Genomic DNA, 24,662 nt, shown 5'->3' on the forward strand with positions numbered 1-24,662 from the left:
TTTCAGTCCGTCAAATAAAAACCACATACTAGGATGGCTACAATTAAATAATGAATTTAGTACCTTATGAAAGCTTTCGTAACGATTTATGGTTTTAGGAGAATTTTCAGAGGCTGCTTCATAATGATTCCACACTTCCATTGGAAACTGTAGTCTTCTAGAACGTTTTTGGTTCCAAACTTAAATAACTACATTCAAACATCAATTTCTATAGATACACATCAAAAGTATGCAAAAATAAAAAAAAAAATTAACTATTGGCAGTTACAAGAATAAAAATGTCGTACAGAGGCAGTGGTATAAAATATTATAGTGCATGCAACATTTTACTATAGCTTTCATTCTTTTATATACCGCCTCTGAAAAGGTTAATGTGAGCATTTATCCAATAATTTTTTCAAATGATTAAATAATTTTCTTTTTAAAAATTAAGTAGGTGTACGATGTTCAGATCGAGCATCCATGTGAGCATATATCTATGTGAGCTTTTTCTGTGTGAGCATATTTCTAAGTGAGCTATTTTCCATGTGAGCTTTTCTCTGTGTGAGCATATTTCTGTGTGGGCGTTTTTCTTGTGAACATTTATACCTGTGAGCATTATTTTGTGAGCATTATTCCTGTGGGCTTTTTTCCTGTGTGCTTTTTTGCTAGAACCCATAATTATGTATATGTATTAGTTAGTCTTAAACGTTGTGTGAAATAAAGCTCTCTGTTTATTACTTTACATTCAATCCAGTCTAATTTATTAAAGACTTACATATATTTTGTGAACATTATTTTGGTATGGAATAGTTTCTTATCCTCACTGTGTTGTTAAAAAATATTTCATATTTTTAGAGTGTTAATAAAATTTGTCCGAAAGCTCATTCCTTTTAGTTCAAGGTGAATATACGTATTAAAATAATTTTAGTATACTAGATTTTTAAAATTTATTTTTACTTCCTTAAGCTAAAGTTTATTATATTTTGAAATTTTAAAATCGAATTATATCAAATCAAAATTAACTGAAACTGGGCTACGCGATTTCTGTAATACAGAAGACGCTAAGCACAGAATATTATGCACAATAAGTTCAGTAGTTTTTAGCGGTGCTAGAAATTCGTTTGTATTTTCTGAAATAAATAAAAAAATCTGAGCTCATTTTTTCTTGGTAAAGATTAAAAATGCTACTGATTGTGTGCAAAATTTCGTTTAAAACTATGATTAGTCCTTTTTTCAGATACTATATTGGGTACAGATATCGGTAGTCAGCAGGGAAATCATGAAGCTATAGAATATCTGGAAGCTATAGATGAGTGAGTACAGAGCTTCGCTTTCTGACGTGGTAATATTTATTGTTAAATTACTTAAAGTAATATATTAAAAGCATAAATTAATTATAACTATGGAAAATACATCCAAAGCACTGAATTGTTTCTTCCATTTTATATACAGGCTTCCAAAAGTTAAGCACGCCATGGTAAAATCAACAAGAAAGGAAAAGTAAAGTTTTAATTAATGCTGTATTTCAAGTAAAGGTAGCAAACTTACACTAACAAGATGCATGGCCACACCAGATAATCATACACACTTCACAGCGACATCTTTTATTCACTATTCTGTTCCAATGCGCCCGAAATCCCGACAAAGTTCCCTATTTGTCATTCATCTACATTCAGGCATAGAGAACCTAATATCGTCAAAACGTATCCTACAAAAATTATTATTACTTCTCTCATCTTTTAAATGAACCTTCTCAAATTCTTCAGAATTATAGCACCTTCAAAATTTGCTTAGTTAGCAAACGTTCAGACATGCTATGACTGACAGTAATATACAATACTTGCATACAGACATTCGCCTCAGCAAAGAATTTCAGCCACTCAGATTTCTTTATGCTTTCAACAATTGGTAATTTATATTGTTTTCTTAAATTCTGAATGCCAATGTACTATTTTAGAATTTAATTTTCCATATTCTCACTCCCCTAGGTTTTTATTCTTATATTAAAGGAATACATTGGAAAGTAATTGTTCAACTTTTGACAATTTCATTGATTAGTAATGTGTGCGGAATCTCTTCCTGTGAAGAGATGAATTATGTTTCAAAATTTAATATCAGTGAAAATCTGCTAACATTAACTTTCACACAAGAAAATACTTTTTGTATTCAGATTGTAGAAATTAAAAAGCTACCTATAGTTAATTATTTCAAATAATGCACAGAATAAAACCAAAATAAAGCAATAAGAAAATGCAAATTTTTCTATGATTTTAAAATCACCTAGGTTTTGTGAGTATACTGTAACGATGGTAGTTTAAATGCGAATTATCATTACTTTATTACAACTTAGGGCCACGGATTTACTCGTTGAGAGAATGTTAAGACCCTGGCTGTCGCCTGATACTATCTTTTACTTCACGTCCATAGGCCAGCGATTTCGAAAGAATGAAAAGATTGCAAACGATTTCACTAGGAAGGTACGAAAATTAATCTATTATTACGTCTTAAACATTTAAAACATAATGCACAAAATATTTTTATATAGAAAAAACTGCTTTATTATTTTTAGACATTTGCCTTTGGTATCGACGTAATAGTTATTCAGAATAAACAATGTAGCATTGCAGCATAGTATGTAGCATTGTAGCATAAGAATGTAGAATAGATTTAAAAACTGTCATCTAATTTATTTTTGCATTTTTATTCATATCGTTTCTTTTTCGTTGATATGAATAAAATCAGTTTACTGCCGAAACAAAATTCTGAGCTTATTTTATGATTTAGATTATTAATGAGAGGCTAGAATCATTCAAACTGGAAGAAGAATGTAATGAATATGACCAACATTCGAAGAGGACCAGCAAATCATTCTTGGACTTGTTGCTGGAATACCATGTTAAGGATCCAAGTTTTACCATTGAGGATGTTCAGGAAGAAGTGAACACTTTCCTGTTTGCAGTTAGTTACTTTCTTTTGTTATATTCTTTAAAACAAAATAATAATAAATAAACTTCTCAGAAATACTGCCCAGAAGGTGGTCGTCCCATACCTTCAAAGTTTTACATTTCAATGAAATTTAATTCATTATTATTTAACTTTCACTCCATCAATTAATCAATCAGATAACGAAAAAATGTACTGTTTATTACGCAATAATGTACAAAGTTCCGTAGAACTATATTTTTTCGAGGCATTGTACCATTCTATCCGATAAATCTGCTAGTTCCTCGTATTCATCTTCGGCAAATCGCTGAAGGTCTGATTTGAAACAAAAAATAAAATGGCCACGATTTGCTGATTAGTTATTTTGTAGATATTTTTAAGGTAAGTTCAGTTGTAATACTTGTATGTTTACTGTTTCCCTTTTCGAATTTATGTGTTTATGTTATTTATGTCATTATTTACGTTTCAAATTCATGTTATTTATGTCATTTTGGCAATTAAACATGTTAGCGATCTTCTGCTTTTGACGCGCGGGTGCGCGTTTCGTGAACTTTGTTCGTCTAGTCGTCATCGTCTAGTGCAGGGTTTCTTAAACCTTTTACAGTCGCGATCCCTTTTTATCACTAATAATTTTTCTCCACCCCCAGGATCCCATAATATTTACAAAAACTTTGAGAGACCCCCATAATTATTGCGGAAATCCGACACACGCGTGAGTGAAACTGTCAATTTTTTCACTTGTACCGTAATATACTACTGAAGTTTTAGGTCATCAACTTTAATTTCTAATTTTAAGACATAGAACAATGTGAAAATCTTGTATAAGTAACAGACGAAATGACAACGTCACGTGCAAAGCAAGGAAAATGAACGTTTAGATTATAAAAAGAATGCGTCCAAACGTTTTCGTTTTTTCTTTGTCTATACTGTCTTATCGTTATTTATTTTCAGATACATTGTGTAAAAATATTTGGTAATTGTAAAATTATTATAATAAGTTGTAGAGAAATTAGGTAATTTGAAAGCAGGCAAGAGGAAAAATGAGCAATCGTCTTCGCCGGGAATCGAACCACGGATCTCTGGAATACCGACCCAGCGTGCAGAATCACTACACCATGAAGACACGCTATGAAGGCGGGAGAAATACCCCTTATATACTTCCTTTTTAAAGGGCGACTGGGGATTTTAGGAGCCCCAGTCGCCAAATCCTGGGTGTGGAGTGTCATCATCCATCACCCTTTTACACTCATTTCCATAAATTAAGGATAATTCGGAGTCACGCGGAAATCGAACTCTAAAATAAATATATCACCTGTAAAATCACTACACACATCTTCAAGAATCATATGCAAATTTCAGGAAGTAACCAGATGACACCGATGGTACGTCACAACGACGAGAGTGTAAGAGAGTGATATATAAGGAATACAGGCAGAGAAGTAAAATTGTTCGCAGGAGCTTTATAAGCATGTCAGTGCAATAACCGAATAGTTATGACACAAAGGACGCATTTGGATGATTTTTTACGTGGTAGAATTATCGGCCGTCTGGAATATGGGCGTACCCAACTGGAAGAATCAGACGAATTTGGAATTGCCCAGAGTGTCATCTCCAGGCTTTGGCAACGATTGCAAGATGATGGTAATGTGAGTAGACGTTACTGCATAGGTCGCCTCAGAGTTACAAGGCCGAATGAGGACCGGTATTTGGCAGTTACTGCCAAAAGAAACAGGCGGAGCACAGCCTCAGACCTGTCTCGTCAGTTCTCTTCAGCCACTGGTACGACAATTTCAATCAAACCGTGTACAGACGCTTAGGGCAGATTGGTCTATATGCTCGTAGACCTGTCCGATGCGTTCCACTTACTGAAACTCACTTTCGCCTGCGGTTAGCCTGGAGTAGAGAGCATGCATTGTGGTCACCGCAACAGTGGGCTTGTGTGATGTTTTCCGACAAGTCCAGGTTTAGGTCCATCTTCATCTTATGAGTTATTTGTCGTGAAGGTTTTTTCAAGATGTGTTGCAAGAACTTCTACCATATCTTTTTCAGATTATGCGATTCCAGTATCAGTGTGCAACGGTCCAATGTTGTCGCTATGAGTTTTCTGAGCGCTTTCCCAATACGCCACACTGTATCCGGGTTGAAGTCCATTGAGTCTAATAAATTATTTCAACTATCAGATCTGTATTCACTTAGAAGATTTTTAATATTCCTATTTTTTCTGTTAAGAATTCTTTTGATATTAGGATAAGCAGTACGGCGCCAAATTTTAGCGGTGCGACTTTTGTCCTTAATTTTGTCAATAATGTTATCCGGAAGTTTTTCTTTTTTATGTTCTTTATATTTAGTAGATTTGTTAAGAGCACTTTTTGTACAATTATTGACCTTAGTCATTTGATACTCAATGTCAGTAATATCGGCTAAAGCAGGATGCGCTGGTAGTTTTTCCAGAGAATGAATGAATTTATCCCAGTTTGTAATTTTTCTAAGTGGAATATTTTCTTCAAACTGTAATAAGTAAAGCTAACTTTGAATTAGTATACAAATGCCTAGCACTAAGACTGGCCTTTATTTAAAAAAGGACGTATGTAGTACGCCGAGCTGCGGAAACTACAATACGTTTGTCAAATATCAAGAGGGCTAAACCTCTGGCCTTAAAGGCAAACAGCAACCGAGTGAAAACTCGTAAAACTGCAGTGGCAGGCGGCTCGCTTTCTAAATCTCCTTGTCTCTCTAACGCTTGGCAAAAAGCCACAACTTAAATACATAGGCGTTAGCAAGACAATTTGCATAAACAGGGTTAAAGCATTTAATTCTGGCTGAAAGTAGAAAATAAGAAGTGATAGAACAGTTTTAAAATAAAATAAACGTTAGTAAAACTTAGGATCCTTACAATATATTCAAAGCAATAGGACAATATTCAATACTTTGGCTATAAATAACGTTAAATATCACTATGGTTATAGGGTTCCAATATTGAATTTACGGCTATGTGTGTGGAACCTTGAGAACTGGTAAGCGAATAATCGCTTTAGCTCAGGACACAGAAACGTAAACTCAAAAAGGATTACTTACTCTTTATTGTTCAAAATAAGAATTAACAGATGGCCCCTTTCCCAGGACGTACAGAAAAGCCTCCACTTGGGCCTTGAACTCAAGAGTATTAAGAAAATCAAACTTAACTAATGCTTAACTAAAATGATATAGCCGAAGCTATCAAAATTCTAAAGGAGTTGACCCCTAAATATTAACTGAACGGTGAAGTTATCAAAGGCCTGAAATACGGTCGAACGTAGTGATAACTTAGGGACAGTTTAGCCAAAAGGCAAACGCGCGCTAATCAGAATCTCTGGCTCTTTAGCCAAGTCAATGGAACTTCGACTTAAGTACCGTTCTTCCTTCATTTGTATACAGCGATTCTAAAAATACACTGTGGCAGGAAATTGTAAGTTGAAATTAGAAAGTACGGGAGAGTACCTTTAACTAAAGGTTAGGTTAGGTTATTTAATTAAAGCCTCGAGGGCTATCTTCCTAAAGGGAAGATGCCTTCGTGGAGGACCTTTCTAAGGGAAACTTGCTCGTATACACGTTACACATGGGGAAAAGCACCCATGCAGCTTGCCCGTTCGCGGAATTCGAACCTCGGACCGAACTACCAGTGTTCCGTGACTTTACCGGTCGGCCGCTGGTGGGCCGCTTTAACTAAAGAAAACTGTTAAAACTTAGGATAAACCTTACAATGTATTAAAGTTACACCTTGAAAAGATAAATTTTCTCGAGAAAAAATTTCCTCCTTCTCTGATTCCTGTAATTCATCCGAAGGTATCTAGATACCTACTCAGAGATAAACAATAAAATAAAATATTTACTGAACACTTTTACAATGATCTTTTAGGTTACTCGAAATTAGAAAAACGCCTAATAGCGGCTAACTGTAAAGACACATAAAGGAAATTTAATGAAGCGTGTTTTGCTTTTGTATAGGTTATAAAACACCGACAAAATATCAGATGATTTTGTAATCAGAATGTAAAAGTAATGATTAACATGTCATTACTAACTTACCAAACCGGCTTTTAATTCTCAAATAAATTGATTAAATGTAAAATAAAGCTTAATGAGTAATGCCTATTACTCACAGATATAAAGAAACGAGGCTGAGGTACTCAATCAATCGGTCCCTAAAACCTTTTATACCACGAAGCTGAAATGCTCGACTTCTGGACGTTAAATTAAAGGAATGTCAAGGTAATAATTATCTTAAAATTTGGTTTGAAACAAAATTTTCCGTTTCGATTATTACTAACAAAAGTTTAGTTGTAAGTATTATTGTTTATCAAATGCTTCTTTCTAAATATTTTGGCCTAAATTATAGCCATATATTTAAAATTTCATTTTATTTTTATAAATGATGATATAAACCGAAGTTAAATGTTTTCCAGACCTGCTTTAACATTCTCATTTTCTTTTCCCATTAGGGACATGATACATCAACTATCGCCGTATGCTGGGTTTTGTATCTTCTTGGCTTGCATCCTGAAGTCCAGAATAAAGTTTATCAAGAGCAATGTTCCATATTCGGAGATAATAAGATAGCAGAGGCTACTAATGAAGATGTAAAGAATATGCTTTACTTAGAAAGCGTTATCAAGGTATAAAAAATTAAAAAAACATAATATATTCACTTTATTACCCTAATAAATGCATACTTACATTCTCTTTCGAATATCTTTGCCTGTAATAATTTAACTGTCAACTGCGATTACGAATGATGTTATTAATAAATGCGTTAATGACATCTTCTTCTGTCATATGCCTGACTCCACCGACCATCTAGAAAATTTAAAGGGCTGATTGGTTGCGAAAACAAACTACTGTGGTTAAGACCACAGTGACATTTCTTAAATCATTCTTCAAGAAACCAAGTTGGAGCAATACACTTCTCAACAGAAATGAATTATATAGATATACTTCTTCTAATTCTCTAAATAAATTACTTTCTCTTGTGTTCCTTACAGACCCAATAAGAAAACTTTTACTAAATTTCTAATTACGCACGGTAATTTGAATTCATATTTGAAGAAATTTGAGCCATCTCATTGGACATTGGTTCCTGTAGCTTACGGGAAGAACAAAATGCTGAGAATTTATTGTTCTACACCTCAAACTTTAGACAAGATTGAAAAGAACTGATGCCAGAATTCAAGCTTTAAGCATAACGTTTCCTACAGCTCTCCATGTATGTGTTCAAAATAAAATGTCACTCTTTTTCTTTTGTATATTTATTTCTTACATTTCATCAGTGAATTTATAAATTTTATTTTATTTCGTGTTAAGCTGTCTCTATTTTTTTCATTGCTTACCTCTGTGCACCTTTTGTCGCACTGTGTGGTACACAAGGAGTTTAGATATTTTAAAATAATATTTAAAAAATATAAAGAATTACCTATAATATTATAAAACTTATAAATAAAATCATATATTAATCACTTTCGTACTTCACTAATATAATTTAAATTTGTCTAGAACACAACTAATATAATTTTAAGAATAGTCATGTTAATTTTCATACAGTGTAGAATTTTGTCTTCGGTGCACAATTAAAAAGAAATAAATAAAATTTAAGAAAAAATAATTATCTAAAACATTATAATGCTTATAAGAGTAAATTAAAATTATGCATTAATTACTTTTACACTTCAAGCAATAGCTTTTACGTTTATCTAGAACGTAATTAAAATAATTCTAAGAATAACCACGTGAAATTTCATGAAACGTAAAGTTTTATTTTATTATGCATCTGGTGTTGGTGTATTTAATTATCGCAATCTGCCTAAGGGAAGGGATGCCTTCGTGGAGGACTTTCTAAGGGAAACTGGCTCGTATACACCTCACACATGGGAAAAACCACGAAAAAGCCCATGCAGCCAGCCCGTTCGCGGGATTCGAACCTCGGACCGAACTACCAGTGTTCAGCGACTTTACCTGGTCGCTTTTTTTACCTGGTCGCTGGTGGGCTATTATGCATCTGGAAGAATAGCACATCTCTTTATATACAAAATAGATAATTTACAATTGTTTTCAAAAATGATTATTTATTTTGCGTTCAATGTAAAATTCAGTTTTGGACTTATCCAAATTTTGATGCATTTGATGGGAACAAAATAGCAAATAAATCAAAATTGGAATTTTAACCTTATGACATACGAGATATGTTACTAATAATTCATAAAAGGAGTAATATTTTCTGCATTTTGTGGTTGCAGAACAAATTGTGAATGAGGCATTAAATCCTATTTCATTTATTATTTCAACTCATGAATCCTTGTTATGTTTATAAACGTTCAATATTTTTCAAATTTCTAGCATGTCATGAATTAATAATGTTTCCAATTTCAGGAAACGTTACGACTGTATCCACCTGCACCCATTATTGCAAGGGAAAACAAAGAAAGCATTAAAATTGGTGAGTTTGGTTTCATTTTGGAGTTCTAAATCTACATTTCTCTGTTTTAAAAATAATTCAGCGAAAAGAATTTAAATTACTTTTCAAACTTTAGAGTAAATTTACAATGAATCTAGCTATTCTATAAAGAGCAAGAACTATTACACTCCAGTATTTCACACTACAATTTGTAAAGCATACTCACTAAAATTGATGCTTTCTCTCATCTAAATAAGTTTTCGAAGAAGTAAGGAATATCTCAGTTTAGTGAAAGTCCAATGCCGGTATAAAGCTCAGTTTTTTTCAATATTTCCTCAATTAAAATATAAGCTTCTCCATATGTAATTACGAATTTTATTTTGAATTGAAAGTGGTTCAAAGAAATAAGTAGATAAATACTGGTTTCTAAAGCTAAGCAGGGTAAAAAATAATTTATTTTAGGATCAAGAGTTTATCTATAATCGTTACAGAATTTTGTTACAGCAAATAATAAGTCGATGCAACATTGAATATTACATTAACGATTCATAATCATTCATAATAATTCATATGTGATTTATTGTGTGCCACAGAAAAAGAAATTGTAAAATTTTCATTTAATTAAGATTTAAGGAAATTGTTAGATTTTACTTTCAAGTTTTTTAGTGAACTGCTGAAAAACAAAATTTATTTAACTGATAAGCAGATTAAATCTATGGCTATGCTGTACGAAAAACGCATTTAGAAATTCATTTTCTATTAGAAGCAGATATATAGAGGGAAAGCATCTAATAGGAAAGGTTAGACAACTCACATATGGCTTATCATGTGTATATGCCAGATTAGGATGGACAATAATAGGAAAACTGGAAAGCTTGAATTAGTATCTAACAGTATGGAAACTTTATTGATACATAATGTTAATGATGCTCAAATTTCGTATTTCTTGTGTTTTGACTCGTTAGGAATAACTGATCCTACTACTATACAAGCAAGAAAAAAAAACGAAGTAACTAAAAACTATTTTCGTCAGTCATTAAACAAGGTTAGTGAGAGTAGATATCAGGTGTCTGCTCCTTGGTTATAAGAGCGTTCGGTTTTACCTGATAATAGATTGATAGCAAAGAAAAAGTTAAAATCCTGCATAAAAAATCTTCATTCAAATAACTATCTGAAAAAAAGATGAAAAATATGTTTAACGAATGTGCTGAATATTGTGTAGAATATGTTGAAGTGAAAAAGAACCTAAAATTGGCTTTGCCTACCATATAGGACTGTAATTAAAGAAAATTCAACCACAAAGATAAGTTTGGTTTGGTTTTGTATATTTAATTATGGAAAAGCACACTAGGGCTATCTGGGAGATGAGGTATGCCTTCGTGGAGGACTTTCTAAGGGACACTGGCTCGTATACACGTTACACATGGGGAAAACCACGAAAACGCCCATGCAGCCAGATCGTTCGCGGACCCAACTACCAGTGTTCAGCGACTTTACCGCTCGGCCGCTGGTGGGCACCCATAAAGATAAGAACCGTATTCGAGGCTTCAGGAAAGGAAAGAAATTACTTGTCTTTAAATAATTGTTTAAAAAAGGATCCAAATTACTTGGAATTAATGTCAAGTATTTAACAGATGTAACAGTAAATATGGGGTTATTTCAGGTATACATAGGTAATTAGCAAATAGTAAGTATTTGTCTTCGAGATAGAGATTTTCCTCGATTTCTCTGGTGGGAGCGTAAGATCTATCTCTAACTGTCCATATGCATTAACTTAGATCCTATGATGAATCTGGCGAGTTCTAGCACAGGCGTGAAATAAATACCAGCACAGAAGAAGGATGAAAATAACCCTTTATTAACTCAAAATAAAATAACAAACAGCACGAACTTCGTGCTTTACAAAAACAACGTTAACTTTCGGCGATAATTTAAACGTAGACGAGAATACAAAATTAAATCTGAAATATAAAACGAGTGCAAGAACCCACTTCAAAATTTCTCCTAAGAGATGGACAAACAGAGATCTAACCGGCGTGATATTAAACTGAAAACGGCCAAAGGGCCTAACTCGAGTTACCGCTAAAATAACAACGAAACGTGTGCTAGGCTAGCGAAACACTCTCTGAATAAACTGATATAATCACACGTTTAAATAGCACTTCACTTAACTTAAAATTTACATCCTGGCGAGAGAATGTAAGGGGAAATTTGAGAAGCTGAGAACAGGTAAACTTAAAATAAATTTGTTATGCAAATTAAGAAAAACCCTACAATTTGCCTCGCCAGAATTTAACTATCGCATAACAAGGCTTTAAAATCCTGGATAAGATAGCTAAATTCTAAATCTACATGTGAGTTCACCTTTACAATCTTAAACTATATCTTAACTAAATTAAAAATTTTACAGATGGACAATGTGGCACATAGTTACAATTCCTTCTTTAGCAAATCTTGTTTTGACTCCTTCTAGGTAAGTTTAGTACGTGCTTATATACATCTTACATTTGCCACACTTTTAATATATATCTTTTAATAGTTCAACCTTTTCTACATTTACTCAATTCAATCTTTCTAAATAACATTGAAACTTCCCCTTGCTTTCCAGCATTGTGTACCATAAAATGCCCGCGTGCTTTATGTAAAAAGAGTATAACACTTACCGACTATCTCACATTTACTTGTTAGAATTAGACCTAGACAGACACCTTACAATCAAATCTCAGCCTGAGATGCTAACGCTAGTGAAAATTAGTGTTGTCTGGAGAGCCTAACCTTTTAAATTTCATTCATTTTCAATTTATCTTAACTTCTTTTTAGAACTTATCATCAGTAACATAGACTACTCTTTCATTCGAAACACAATTTCACGCATACAAAATACTTTAAGTAATTCAGAATTCAAACATTTTTACATAATCAATTAGCTTACTTTACTCCGTTGAAAAATAAGCATAGATTAAATACATGCACGAATTTCTAACACTTTAAGTCACGAAGTTCGTTTACTTGATACCATACAAACATTTTCTTACCTCAGTCTCTACGAACAAAGTTAACATTTTACTCTAACATGGCGAAAATTATTTGCTAAACTTTCTTACTTTTCATAAACATTTAAAGCTACTTGCTTAATAGAACAAATTTTCAATTACTTGCGTAATAGCAATAATGCAAAAACACAAAATTGAAAGTTTTTTGCTAAAGACAAAATTGTAAACTCTTACTAAATACACAATTGTAAGCTTCTTGCTAAATACAAAATTGTAAGCTTCTTGCTAAATACAAAATTGTAAGCTTCTTGCTAAATACAAAATTGTAAGCTTCTTGCTAAATACAAAATTGTAAGCTTCTTGCTAAATTAAACAAATCTCGTCCTCTTCCAGAGGCGAAACTGACATAAATATTTTCAACCAACTTCGTACTAGCTTTAAAATAAATTTAAATAGAATAATTTTGACTTATCTTTTGTTTGGCGTAATCCTTCCCCGAAAGAGCTTAGTTAAGATGTCTCACTCGAATCCGCTGCTGGGGCTGGCCGTTCCCGTTGCTCTCCGTTAGCGGTTGTTTTCTTTTGAAACCTCTTTCCCAGGCTGCTTTCTTTCGGCTATGTTCTCCTTGAACTTGCGCTGGACGGTTTCCGGTTGTGCCTGAGGACCCTGCTTGGATTGGCCGTGGAATTTTTCGCTGGACGTCCGTAGGCTGTCCTCCGTTTCTTAAATATTTCCTTCTGTTCAACGGCTCCTCGTCTAATGGACGTTTCCTCTGTGGAACTTTAGGTGCTAATTTATTGTTGACTTCCTTCCTTAGTGGCTAGCTTCGTAAGTTCGGATGTCTCAATTGCTGTCTCCTCTCCATTTGCCTGCTTGTCGATCTTGTGCGGGGTCTAGTCTCTCCTTTCTTTCTCAGGACCTTATTTCTCTTATGGTGGTTTTCTCTTTTGCGTTTGTTCATACATCTAGGTTCTTGAAATCGCCGCTTCTTTCCATCCGGCTCCAAGACCTAGTCTTCATTCCTTTTGGTTCCTGGGAGAATGGCTTGTGCTGTTTGAAGGCCCTTCTAAATTTGAGTTGTCCAGCAAAAGATCCTTAAAAATAGGCATGTCATTACGATCATGGTATTTTTTCACCTGATCCACATTGGCAGTGATCTTGTGCTCTTTACTTCTTTTTAAATATAATATTGATCCACAAATACGTTCTATAATATATGGGCCTTCAAATCTTGGGGGAAATTTTGCCACTTTTTCGAGGGGGATAAGATAATGCATGTTTTCTTTTCAGTACTTTATCCCCAGGTTTAAATTTAAAAATTGTTTTTCTCTCGCTACATCTGAATTTTTGATTGCATCATTAATTAGCTTCTGGATATCTTTTTGTTTAAATTCTTCCTCCCTTTTCTGGACAAAAAATAATTTATCTAAAGGGGTAATTATCTTCCTCCCCAGAAAAAGTTCACAAGGGGTCTTTCCTGTGGTATCAAGCTTGTCTGTTCTGAGGGCATACGCCAATTGATCTACACAGTCATCCCAACGTCGGTGATACGTTTTCACATAGCTCCGAATGATTTTTACTATGTTTCTGTTTACGCGCTCGGCAATATTTGACTGCGGTCTGTACCATCTTAAGGTGGCGGATGTCAAGCCCTGCACATAGCTTCTCGAAAATTTGACTAACAAATTGGCGACCGTTGTCTGATATTACCCTAAATGATGCACCATATTTTAAAATGTATTTATTTAGAAAAGAATCGGCTACAATTTTCGCTGAGGCTCTTTTAAGGGGGACTATTTCTAACCATTTTGAGAAATGGTCTACTATTACTAGTAAATATCTATTTCTATTACTTTCACTTTTTGGAAATGAGCCCAGTAGATCTATTCCAATTAACTCATTAGGAAAAGTAGCTCTTATACTATTTAGATACCCGGCCGGGCTATAATTTACATCGTTAACTAACTGGCATGTATGGCAGGACCTGACATACTCGGTTACCACTCTTTGAAGTCGCGGGAAAAAAATCGCCTCGCGCACTCTATGTACAGTTATTTCCGGATGACCTTGGTGTCTTGCTGTTTCCGTGTCATGCAATTCCTTTAAAATACTAAGTCGCAACTCGGCTGGAATGATTGGCCTTATTTCATTATTCTCATTTGTTGTTTTAGTGTAAAATAATAGTTTATCGACTATTTCATAGTTTGCTGCTCTATTCCTTATAGCCACGATATCCGGATGTTCGAAATTATCCAGGTCTTGCAAAGTATGCAGAAATATGCCTATATTCTGGATCCTTTTTTAACTCGGAAATAATTGTTTCTCTGGAATCTAATACTTTTAATGTTAATATGGAGCATTTTATTTGTTTTCCTTCTTCGTCTAATTTTATTCGAGATAATATTTTCCATTCCGAGTGTGTGTTTGACTATTCAGTTAAATTCTTGCAATTTCAATGCCCATCTTATGAGTCGTGGACTTGAGTTTTTGCCGGAATATAGTCGTCCCAGGGCGTCGTGATCTGAATACACGACTATCGGAGCCTTAACCAAAATAAACTCTGAATTTCTGTGCGGCTAAAAGTACGGCCAAAGTTTCTCTTTCCGTAGCAATATAATTTCTTTGAGTTTGCGTGAGTGTTTTTGAAAAATACATCACGGGCTGCTTATTGCATAATCGGAGATATCTGTCGAAATTTCCATGTTTTCCTCTCCTTCCTGAAATTTTAACACGGGCGCTTGTTTTAAGGCTTGTTTTAATTTTTCTAATGCCGTATTGACTTCGGCTGACCAAGTAAACCCGGATTTTCATTCTGTTTAATTGTAATAATGGTTCGGATATTTGAAGGAAATGTTTAATGAAAGTTCTCTAATAAGAACACATTTCTAAGAATGATGATAAGTTCTTTGCAGTATTTGGCAGGGGGTAGTTTTTAATCGCTATTATTTTTTATTTTTGTTTCTATTCCATTACCGGATTTTTATATCCTAAGTAATGAAACTCTGAAGCAGCGAACTTACATTTAGCAGCATTTATTTTTAGTTCAGCTTCATGTAAGAGCGAAAATGCTTGAAGTAAATTATTAATTTAGGAATAGTCGGACGTTAGGTATAACGCTGTAATAGATATTGTACATTTAAATTGTCGGATGATTTCCTCAATTTTGGGCAAGGCGTAGACAGGATATTTAGTTATGCTATTAATGTTTCTATAATCAACGGCGAATCGCCATACTTTGTGATTGTTGGGTAGGAAATAATTTTTCTCTTTACACAGGACCACCTGGTAAGCATCAGTACTGATAATTGGCGTTGCAATTTTAATTTTCAGCATTTCCTGAATACGATCTTCGATAATTTTTTTCTTTAATTTTATCATAGCGATATGATTCGACCTCACTGGGGCAGCAATTCCTTGAACAGTCTCCTGGTTGACTATGCGAGTGGTGTCAGGACTATCATTAGAGCGATTTGAAAATTCACTAAGGTTTTTAATTTCCATTTCTCTTACGGTCACAAGTGACCGTTCAGTTGCTGTCCCCGGTGATCAGTTGCCGTCTCCAGTGGCTGGGTTCTTCTTTCTTGTAGTCTATTTATCTGTAATTGTAAAAATAAAATCATGAAAGTAAATATGAGGCCCTGCTGCATTTAAGAAGTATACTTCTAAAATCACGCCGCCTTGAAGCTTTCGAACTACAAAGAAAATATATAAGGGTCTCGTCCTTCACTCATACAAGCAATAGTATCTTGCAAGTATGATGCAATAGTATCTTACCGGTACATGTACACTACTTGCCTTGTGCGGTAATAGCTTTAGCTCCGTCTAAGTCTATATTTGCGAAAGTATTTTCGAACGAAAGTTTCGGAAAAAAATAACTACACTGGGCTTCAGTATCAATCCGTGCTTCTGCAGGAATATTGTTTAGTGAAACCTGCAACTCTCTTGTCCCTGGCCACCAACTACTCCCGGTTGAATGTTTTTCTCTTTTTTAAAATTGTTTCTTCCTCCCAAATTGATGTTTTCCTTGAGGCGTTGGCCTAAAACTTCACTCTTTTGGGCTCTCACCGTACCATGCTATTATTTGTTTTCTGCCATGCGTCCGTTTTGCAACTTATTGGCTAATTCTAAAACGTTTTCCAACATTGCTGGAATCCGGAACTTAAAATAGTCCTGAACTTGGGATAGTAGTCACGGCAAAATCACTTAAATGATTTCTTCAATCGGTCTCTTGCCAACAACAGATTAAAAATTTGGACTCTTCTTAGAATAAAGACCTCAGGTTTTCAATTTTTAATTGATATTTACTAAATAGCTACGACTCGAGCTTGGCCCTATCCTTGACAATGAAGAACGCCTTAATGAGGGCGTTTAAAATTTTTCGAAAGTGCAGCTGCCTCTTCTAACGTGAATTTTCCAGTGCACTTATATCGCTTGCCGTTAAGTGCGGATATAACAATGGCAACATTTTGTGCCTTTGGCACTGGATGTAGTAGAAAATTATAATTTAACTGTTCGATAAAATTTATAATTGGAATCGTCCCATCAAAAGTTGCTGCTGGCTTCATACCAACTCTTAAGGTATGGACGATAAATCCAAATCTCGCCGACGTAGTTTTGCAACGTTAATGACTATAAAGTAAACTTAAACTTCTTGTGACGTAATTCTCTTTATTGTTTGAGCTCCAGTTTAGTGCGTTTCGCTATCACTAACTGAGCTAGACCTAAGAAGACTGTTTAAAGAATTATCCCTAATCTTAAAGTACAACAAATTCAGGAGAAGGGCGTAAAAAACTCTTTATTAACTAAAATAAAATTCACAGATACACCAACTTGTGTTTAAAGAGACAACACTTTTGGCTGAACTCAAAAAGGTAATGACCAGCTTAAATTTAAATGAAGTTAAATTTAGCCTAACGGCTTCACAGTTTAATTACCACGCAACCTGGTTTTTGACTCGAAAGTGGGCATAAATAACTCTAATGGCAAGAAGCGCTCTACGCCACAGAAATCTAATCTTTAGAAAATCAAAGATAGTAACGTGGCTTTCATTCGGACACAACATCCTGTGATTTCACCTCCCAAAACCTTCCGTTAACTATTAACTTCTTTCTACCTCATTTGAGTACACGCACCCTAGATCATTTGCATTCTGGAAAGAAAGTGTGAATTGAAAGCAAGAGCGGCAGGAAAGCTACTTCGACATAAAATAACAGTTAAATAAATTAAATAAATCTCCACAACATAATAAATACTATTTCAGTCTTTTAGGTACGGTGAATGATGCTCCAGGAAAAGTTCGTAATGGCGCCCAATTCCTTCTGAGCACGTTAAATTTATCACAGTTCTCAAGATTGCACTGAGTTTCATTATACAAAATACCGAGGTCTACTAACATTGCTACTATTTTGAAAATGAAACTCAAACTATTTGTAATTAATGTTTCTAAAAGTGAAATTTTACTCTAGGAATTGCATTGAATATTAAAACTGCAATTATTTGTTCTGCTGAGAGATAAGTTTGCAAATAATATTTTTGTTACTCAAGTTGAGAACGTAATTTTCAGTCAATTTGTTTTGTTCTCTAACCATGTTCTTCCTATTAAATAAGGTTTATAGTCGTCTGAATATTTTTGAAGACTCTTACGGATAAAATTTGAGATATATTTAAATCTTCTGTTACTTATAAGAGACATAGAAATGGTAAGTACCTTTATTTGAAGGTCTTTATTTGTTTAATAGCTTTTTAATTCGTAAAGTCACTCAAAGAGATCATGGATAAAAGTCGCAGAAGTAACCAGTAAGGTCGCAGAAGTTAAATAAAATGGTGAGCGAATCCCTGCATCCGTTCTAACTCATAACAGTCAAACCTCACAACTCACAACAGTGATATTCATAACAATAAACTCATGGTTTTCATTACGCTTTTATTATTTCGTCAACTACTGAAGAAAGGTAGGCATTGCGCTCCTCTTGCGAAGAATTGTTGATGAATAATTTTATTAAAATACGCTGTTCTTAAACTCAGACCCTAAACATCAGCTGATAACAGGAAAACAGGAAACTAATGGTTTTACTAGTGTAGCTGTGATATAGTTCAGTGATGATACAGCTAGCAATATACTACGCTCTCTCAGGTTTTGTGCGAGGTGCAAGCTGGGAAGACAGAATGTCGTAGTCTAAATTTGGTCTTATAAATGCAATATAAACATTGAGATATTAAATATTTTCGTAAAAAGCTTTTTGATTTTTAATTATTTGTTATACTAAATATGTAAAATAAAAACAATGTCTGTTTTTTCTTTAGATTATTTGATTTTGTTTAATTCTGTATAGAGTTTAATGATTCATTTGTTGCAGGGTCCTATACTATACCACCCAAAACTCAAATTGCATTCTTAATTTATATGCTGCACAGAGATCCAGAAGTGTTTCTCAACCCAGAAAAATTTGATCCCGGAAGATTTTCTTCAGAAAACATCGGAAAACATGATGCGTTTTCTTACATTCCATTTTCTGCAGGACGCAGATCTTGTATAGGTAAGTACTCGTATATAGGTCGTGTACAGTATGTTAACTTCAGAATTGATTAAGTGAATGAATTAAATTATTATTTTTCCCGAATGAGTTTAGTTTTCCCAATGAAACCCAACATAAGCTTCTAAATTTAAGAGGACTCGTAAAGAAAAGTTCTTATTAATTTAAGAAAAATCTGTATGCTAATTAAAGAAACTAAAATCTCTTAAATTAAAAGAATTATTACCGTAAAATAAGTGTTTTAAAATAAATTTTGAATAACTACTTAAGCGAATAAATAGCCAAACTCAAGCTTCGCAAGAGGATAAAATGTCAATACATGCACTACGTTGTGAGCATGAGATATTATAATGACATAAATTATTTTACTCATTAAATGAATTCATTTTTTACGTAAAGAAGTCATGTTTATATCCTCTTCTTAAAACGCCCATAGCAATGTCTAAAGAATGAACATTTTTGTGAGTACATTTGCTGAGCAACAAAGATGCTCTTCTTCTTAATCACGCTTCGAAAAATATTTACGGATACTACATTTTAAAGCAAACAAACACTGACATACCTACAAAGCATTTTGTCTTTGAATTTAGCACTTAAAACTGACACGTCAACCAGTTATTAGGTTTCTTTTCGGACCGGAAAATACACAATTCAACTTTTCCAGCGCCAGAGCTCTGGTTTCTAAATGGCCATCCAGATATGCTTCCTGTTACAGCACGAAGGCAAGTAGAAAGGAAGAAAAGAATTCCCTCATTTAAAGGGCAGATTTGAAAAATAGGATCTAGTTACTTAGTTGTGGTGGTGACGAATTATCATTCAGCACATAATTCGGACGCCACTTGTAGAGGCTTTTGAAATGTTTCGAAGCTGGAATACATGATAATTTAATAACGCATTCTCGAGGATTCGAACTCACAACCCTTCGACTACCAGCTGAACTGTATATTATGCCTAGAACTGACTCCGATTTTGCAACATAACATAGCACGAAATGAATTTTTTAATTTTGTATTAGAAGGTAAAAAGTTAATCGAAATTCTATGCATTAAGGGTTATTATTTTTATACCCAAATTATATGATGTAATTTGCGGCAGATTTGCAAGAAAATCGTCGAAGAGATTTGCTACTTATAAAAAAATTCCAATTATTCTTTATTATTATATCAGCCTACAAATAATTCGAAGTGCTGAAACAGCTAAACACTGTGTCTTTATTCTAGGTTCTGTTTCCGACGAATTTAGGAGTTCGTTACTCGTCGTCTTCGTAGTTTTTCAACTTTTTATTGTATGCACTGGCTAATTTCTGAATTCATTATAATCCTTAATGAGGGTGTGCTTTAGATATCAAATCTTAGTCGCTTTCTTATAATGAAAACGAATTTTATTTTATTTTTCGTGACAAGAGCGAAGATAAATTGAATGAATACATTGTAAATACTATCAATACAATGATTGTAAAATACTATCAATACGAATATTATTTGGGGGTTATTCCGAAAATGAAATTCATCATTACTTAAAATGTTTAAAATAAGAAAATAGCAATTTCCATTACGAAGATATTTAAAAAAATTAGGGCTGACAGCCAATACCTCACAGGATTGAGAAAATGTTTTAAATTCTTTATTTATCCTTGCTTCTATAGGAAGTTTAGAGTTAAAATTTGTAATACATCCCTGAAAGCCTCTCATCATCTTTTACTAATGGTAGTAAATGGTGTTGTAATTATCGTACCTGTCTGTCAGTAAGTTATAAGGTATTTCTCCAGCCTTTTTGGCGTGCCTTCATGGTGTGATGGTCTGCAGGCTGGACGCGTATTCCAGAGATTCGCAGTTCGATTTCCGGCGAAGGCGTTGCTAATTTGTCATCTTACCTGCTTCCAAAAATACCTAATGTCTCTACAAAATTCAGAAAAAGTTCACGAATTTTACCCTAGGGAGAAACGCAGATCGTATCTTACACTGAGCTTTAGGCATTTTATAGGTGAAAAGTAGGACTTTGCTCATTTTCGTCCCAAGTTTAAAGGAGAATCCCGCCCTAACGAACGGGACCAAATGCCTTCAGTTCTTCTTTCCATATCGCCAGCCACTCAAGAGGATTTTTAATTTGCCGTTTATTTTATGTGCCTCGATTACACAAAGACACTACACACTTAGAAACATCAAAATCTTATCCAGAGCTAGAGTGCGGGCCTAAAGGTATAGCAGCCGACAACAATAATCACTCGAGAGATCAGGGCGAGCAGTGATTGTAATTATATTTCGAAACGCTTTTTAAAGTATAGACTGCTTAAGAGAGCTTTTATTTTATTAAACTGCTGGCAACAGATTTGGTAGCAATTAAAGAAGATTTTTTTTCAAAGTAATATAGCTGCCAAATGAAATGCATAAAATTTTCAAACGGGTTAAAATATCTGGAAAAACATTTTTTAAATGCAACTATTGGCATAGTTTCGAAGGATTTCCGTTTTAAAATTAATATCCTCCCTAAACATCATGATGAACGTCCTTCAACTAATTTCCGATGTTTCAGTTCAGAGTCTGAGCTTCTTAGAGTTGAAGGGATTATTTTAATTTGAAACCATTTTCTTTAAATTCTACAACTCCCTGCCAGAATGAGATTTCAGTGTCGTATTGTATGTAAGTGTATAAGGTATTTCTCTCACTTTCCTAGCGTGCCTTCGTGGTGTAACGGTAGCACGCTGGGCCGGTATTCCAGAGGTCCGTGGTTCGATTCCCGGCGAAGGCAGTTGCATATTTTTCATCTTCCCTGCTTCCAATTAAAATCTTAATGTCTCTGCAAGTGAAGCAGAAATAGTATTTAATGGGAAGTTCAGTCGCCTTCCGTAGAAGAAGTGTTCAGAAATTCTCAGTACAGCGTGCTCTGCCTTCGAGCCACGTTGTGACTTTAAGCCTATCTTATTACGTACAGACGTAGTCTTACGTATATGTTAGTATTCGCTGGTGAGGTTTAATTACGCGTCAACTCGGTTAGTTATCTTTGTACAGCTTCGGCTAAAGTTTAGCTAGTTAGAATTAGTTTTGTTCTTATTTTCCATCTTAAGGTAGAGCCCAAGTAGAGGCTTTCCGTTGAGCCCGAGAAGAGGCCATCAGTGAGTGTTTGAGTGAATAAAAGGGTATTTTAACCTTTCTTTGGACTTGTATAATTGTAGGAAGACCTGCGAATAGTCGCGAGACACTTCATGAAAGTTCTAGTAGCCAAGGGCACGTAAATTAACTAGAGCTTTAGAGATATGTCCTTTTTTTCTAGCATCTAGCTTACATAATTACCACATTATCGCTACGATGGCTCGTAAACGTTCCTTTTTAATTTGTAAGCTAGATTTCGAATTTCGAGTAAGGTACAGACGTTTCTAATTGCTACGTGTATGTGGAGAAAAGGCATAGTTTTTTTTTTTTGGAAAAGCTATAGCTAAAAAAGAAATAAAGTGTTCCAAATGCTCAAATTTCACACCTCTATAAGATTTCAATTAATATTTATATAAAATAGTTGGCAGATAATCATATTATCACCCATAGTGTCTAAGAGATTTGGCCGAGAAGAAATGTACCCCCTTTTTCAACTATGTTACTTACGGGCTTGTTCATTCACGAAAGTTTGCTAAACAGCAGCAACAACAACAAATCACATTTTGAATGTTTAATCCTGACTGTTGAAAATAATTTATAATCTGCCTAAACGTGACGTAAAGGTAACCATTCTTATAAGGAATGAATTAAAAACACAGTTACTCAAATTCAGATTTTTTTAACATCTTAAGCAGTTACAAATTTCTATCATTGTTTCAGGTCAGAGATATGCGATGGGGGAAATGAAGATAATTTTAAGCCATATTGTCCGAAATTTCAAGGTTACCTCTTTAGATCCGAGAGAGGAAATGAAAATTTACATGAAAGTGACGTTGAAATGTCTGGATCCTATGCGTCAGCGATTGTCTTTGAGGTCGTAATACTTCAAATGCCCACAAATGAGAAATGTGACTTGAAATTGAAAGGAATGAACATATATATTTTTTGATTATTTTAGGAATAGTTTGGAAAATCTCTTGCTTTCAGCTTCTTAACTCAACTCTTCCACGTTCCTCAATGGGAATGGCATTTACGCATGTAACGCCTAGCAAAATATTTATCAATATGTGGCAATGTAAATGTCTGTGCATATTAAAAGTGCTTGAAACTATTTGATTTCATTTTACTTACATTAATTCATTCAAAAATTAAAATTATCGGAAATTCACGCCAAAACCATGTTCGTAAGGCTTTCTTCCATAGAACACAAAATGTTGCACGGTACTTCCACCACCATTAGCACTGACTAAACTCTCGTACCACTCACTAATATGTAAGTACAACAATACATTTATACATCAGTGTTTGATGGCGAGACAAATACTCGACCATACATACCCTCTCGAGTTGCAATGTTTGCAAAATTTCAATCACTGGACAGCAAATTTCTCAAAAGTTCGGAAAATATTAATACACTGAAAATTCAGACACATACATTTCAAACATAGCATTTTCACATAATATAGCATAAAATAAACCACTCTTTGAAAATTCAAAATTATACAATATAAGTATAAAATATTTCATTTCAACTCAAACCCTTATTGAAGAAAATTTTCATTCTGGCGCATATACACAGGGATTTTGAGATATAAATTTTAAAGCTACTAGAATGTGTTTCTACCAAAAACAAGGAATTTTCTGTTTTCTTATCGCGTGTCTTAGAAGCAAATCCGGCTAGCCAACGCAAGGTCCACAGTTCGAATCTCTGTCAGTAGCTTTCTGACTTTTCACATATTTTTGCTCCAAAAACTCCTAAATGACAGCATAACTAGCGCCCGAACTAAAATGGGGAGGATAATAATTCGTCATCAACAGGATTCGGCGAATGGATCTCCTCTTGATGTATTGCCGTTTGAGTAGAGAAGAATATAAGAAACTTTCTCCTTTCTTAGCTCATGCCTTATTGATGCAATATGAAAGCCCATCTGGCTACCACTTTGAATGTTTCAGTTTGAATTTCGACAAGATCATCATTGATTCTTCTTATTTCCTGTGCCAAAATAAGGTTAATGGCTCTGTACCTTAAATTTCTAACACGAACATTGTATTTTCGGAATCTGCATTTGCTCCTGTAATTCGCTAAAGTAACTATGGCGATATTTTTTCAAATCAAGTGCACAATTTCTGTTATTATCTGCCATTTTTAAACTGAATTTTAATTTAAATTTGTGAAATCAAAATAGTAGAAGTTATTGATCTGTTTATCAAGGATAATAATGAAAAAGCGCTATTCGAATTTACGACTCCTTTAATTTGTATTATTAATACAAAAAACTCTTTATACGTTAAGTTTCCTCCCTTTATAGCTTTTGAAATGATACTTACAGGATTAAATTGCATTTTTTCAAGGGCCTCCAAAACTGAGTGCCCCATGTGGAATCAATTTCCTTTCAATGTGTTCAACAGAAAAGCATGTTATCAAGGATTCGCTTATCAAATCCGACACTATTTAAGTGTACTGTCTCGGATATAAAACATACAAATACGCGCACATGATATTTTATGCAAAACATACTTTCTCTGATTCCTATATTTTATGAAGAATGGATTCCATGAACTCTTCCATGGATTTTATAATGAAAGTCCATACCACTACCGTTAAAAGAATATAAATTACAGTACTGTCTTTCGGCAACTTATGCATTGTGTTTGCTGCCACAATATGTTTTATTTTAAAATGTAAATTGTAAACATA

General features: G+C 34.1%; 1 protein-coding gene across 1 annotated transcript in view; it reads left to right on the forward strand.

Annotated features, from left to right (window-relative positions):
* The window catches only part of LOC118187041 (cytochrome P450 4C1-like), a 38,266-nt gene extending 15,202 nt beyond the window's left edge, over window positions 1–23,064 (forward strand). The window contains exons 4-10 of the mRNA XM_085812423.1: window positions 1,220–1,295; window positions 2,333–2,459; window positions 2,767–2,940; window positions 7,404–7,577; window positions 9,325–9,391; window positions 18,699–18,878; window positions 22,685–23,064. Coding sequence (XP_085668549.1) covers window positions 1,220–1,295; window positions 2,333–2,459; window positions 2,767–2,940; window positions 7,404–7,577; window positions 9,325–9,391; window positions 18,699–18,878; window positions 22,685–22,845 — 959 coding nt within the window. The 3' untranslated portion in view covers window positions 22,846–23,064. The remainder of the gene's footprint in view (window positions 1–1,219; window positions 1,296–2,332; window positions 2,460–2,766; window positions 2,941–7,403; window positions 7,578–9,324; window positions 9,392–18,698; window positions 18,879–22,684) is intronic.
* Window positions 23,065–24,662: the final 1,598 nt, after the last annotated feature.

This window comes from Stegodyphus dumicola, chromosome 3 (genome assembly GCF_044657685.1).
Source record: "Stegodyphus dumicola isolate Sdum_Otavi_A_Nest chromosome 3, ASM4465768v1".
NCBI lineage: Eukaryota > Metazoa > Arthropoda > Arachnida > Araneae > Eresidae > Stegodyphus > Stegodyphus dumicola.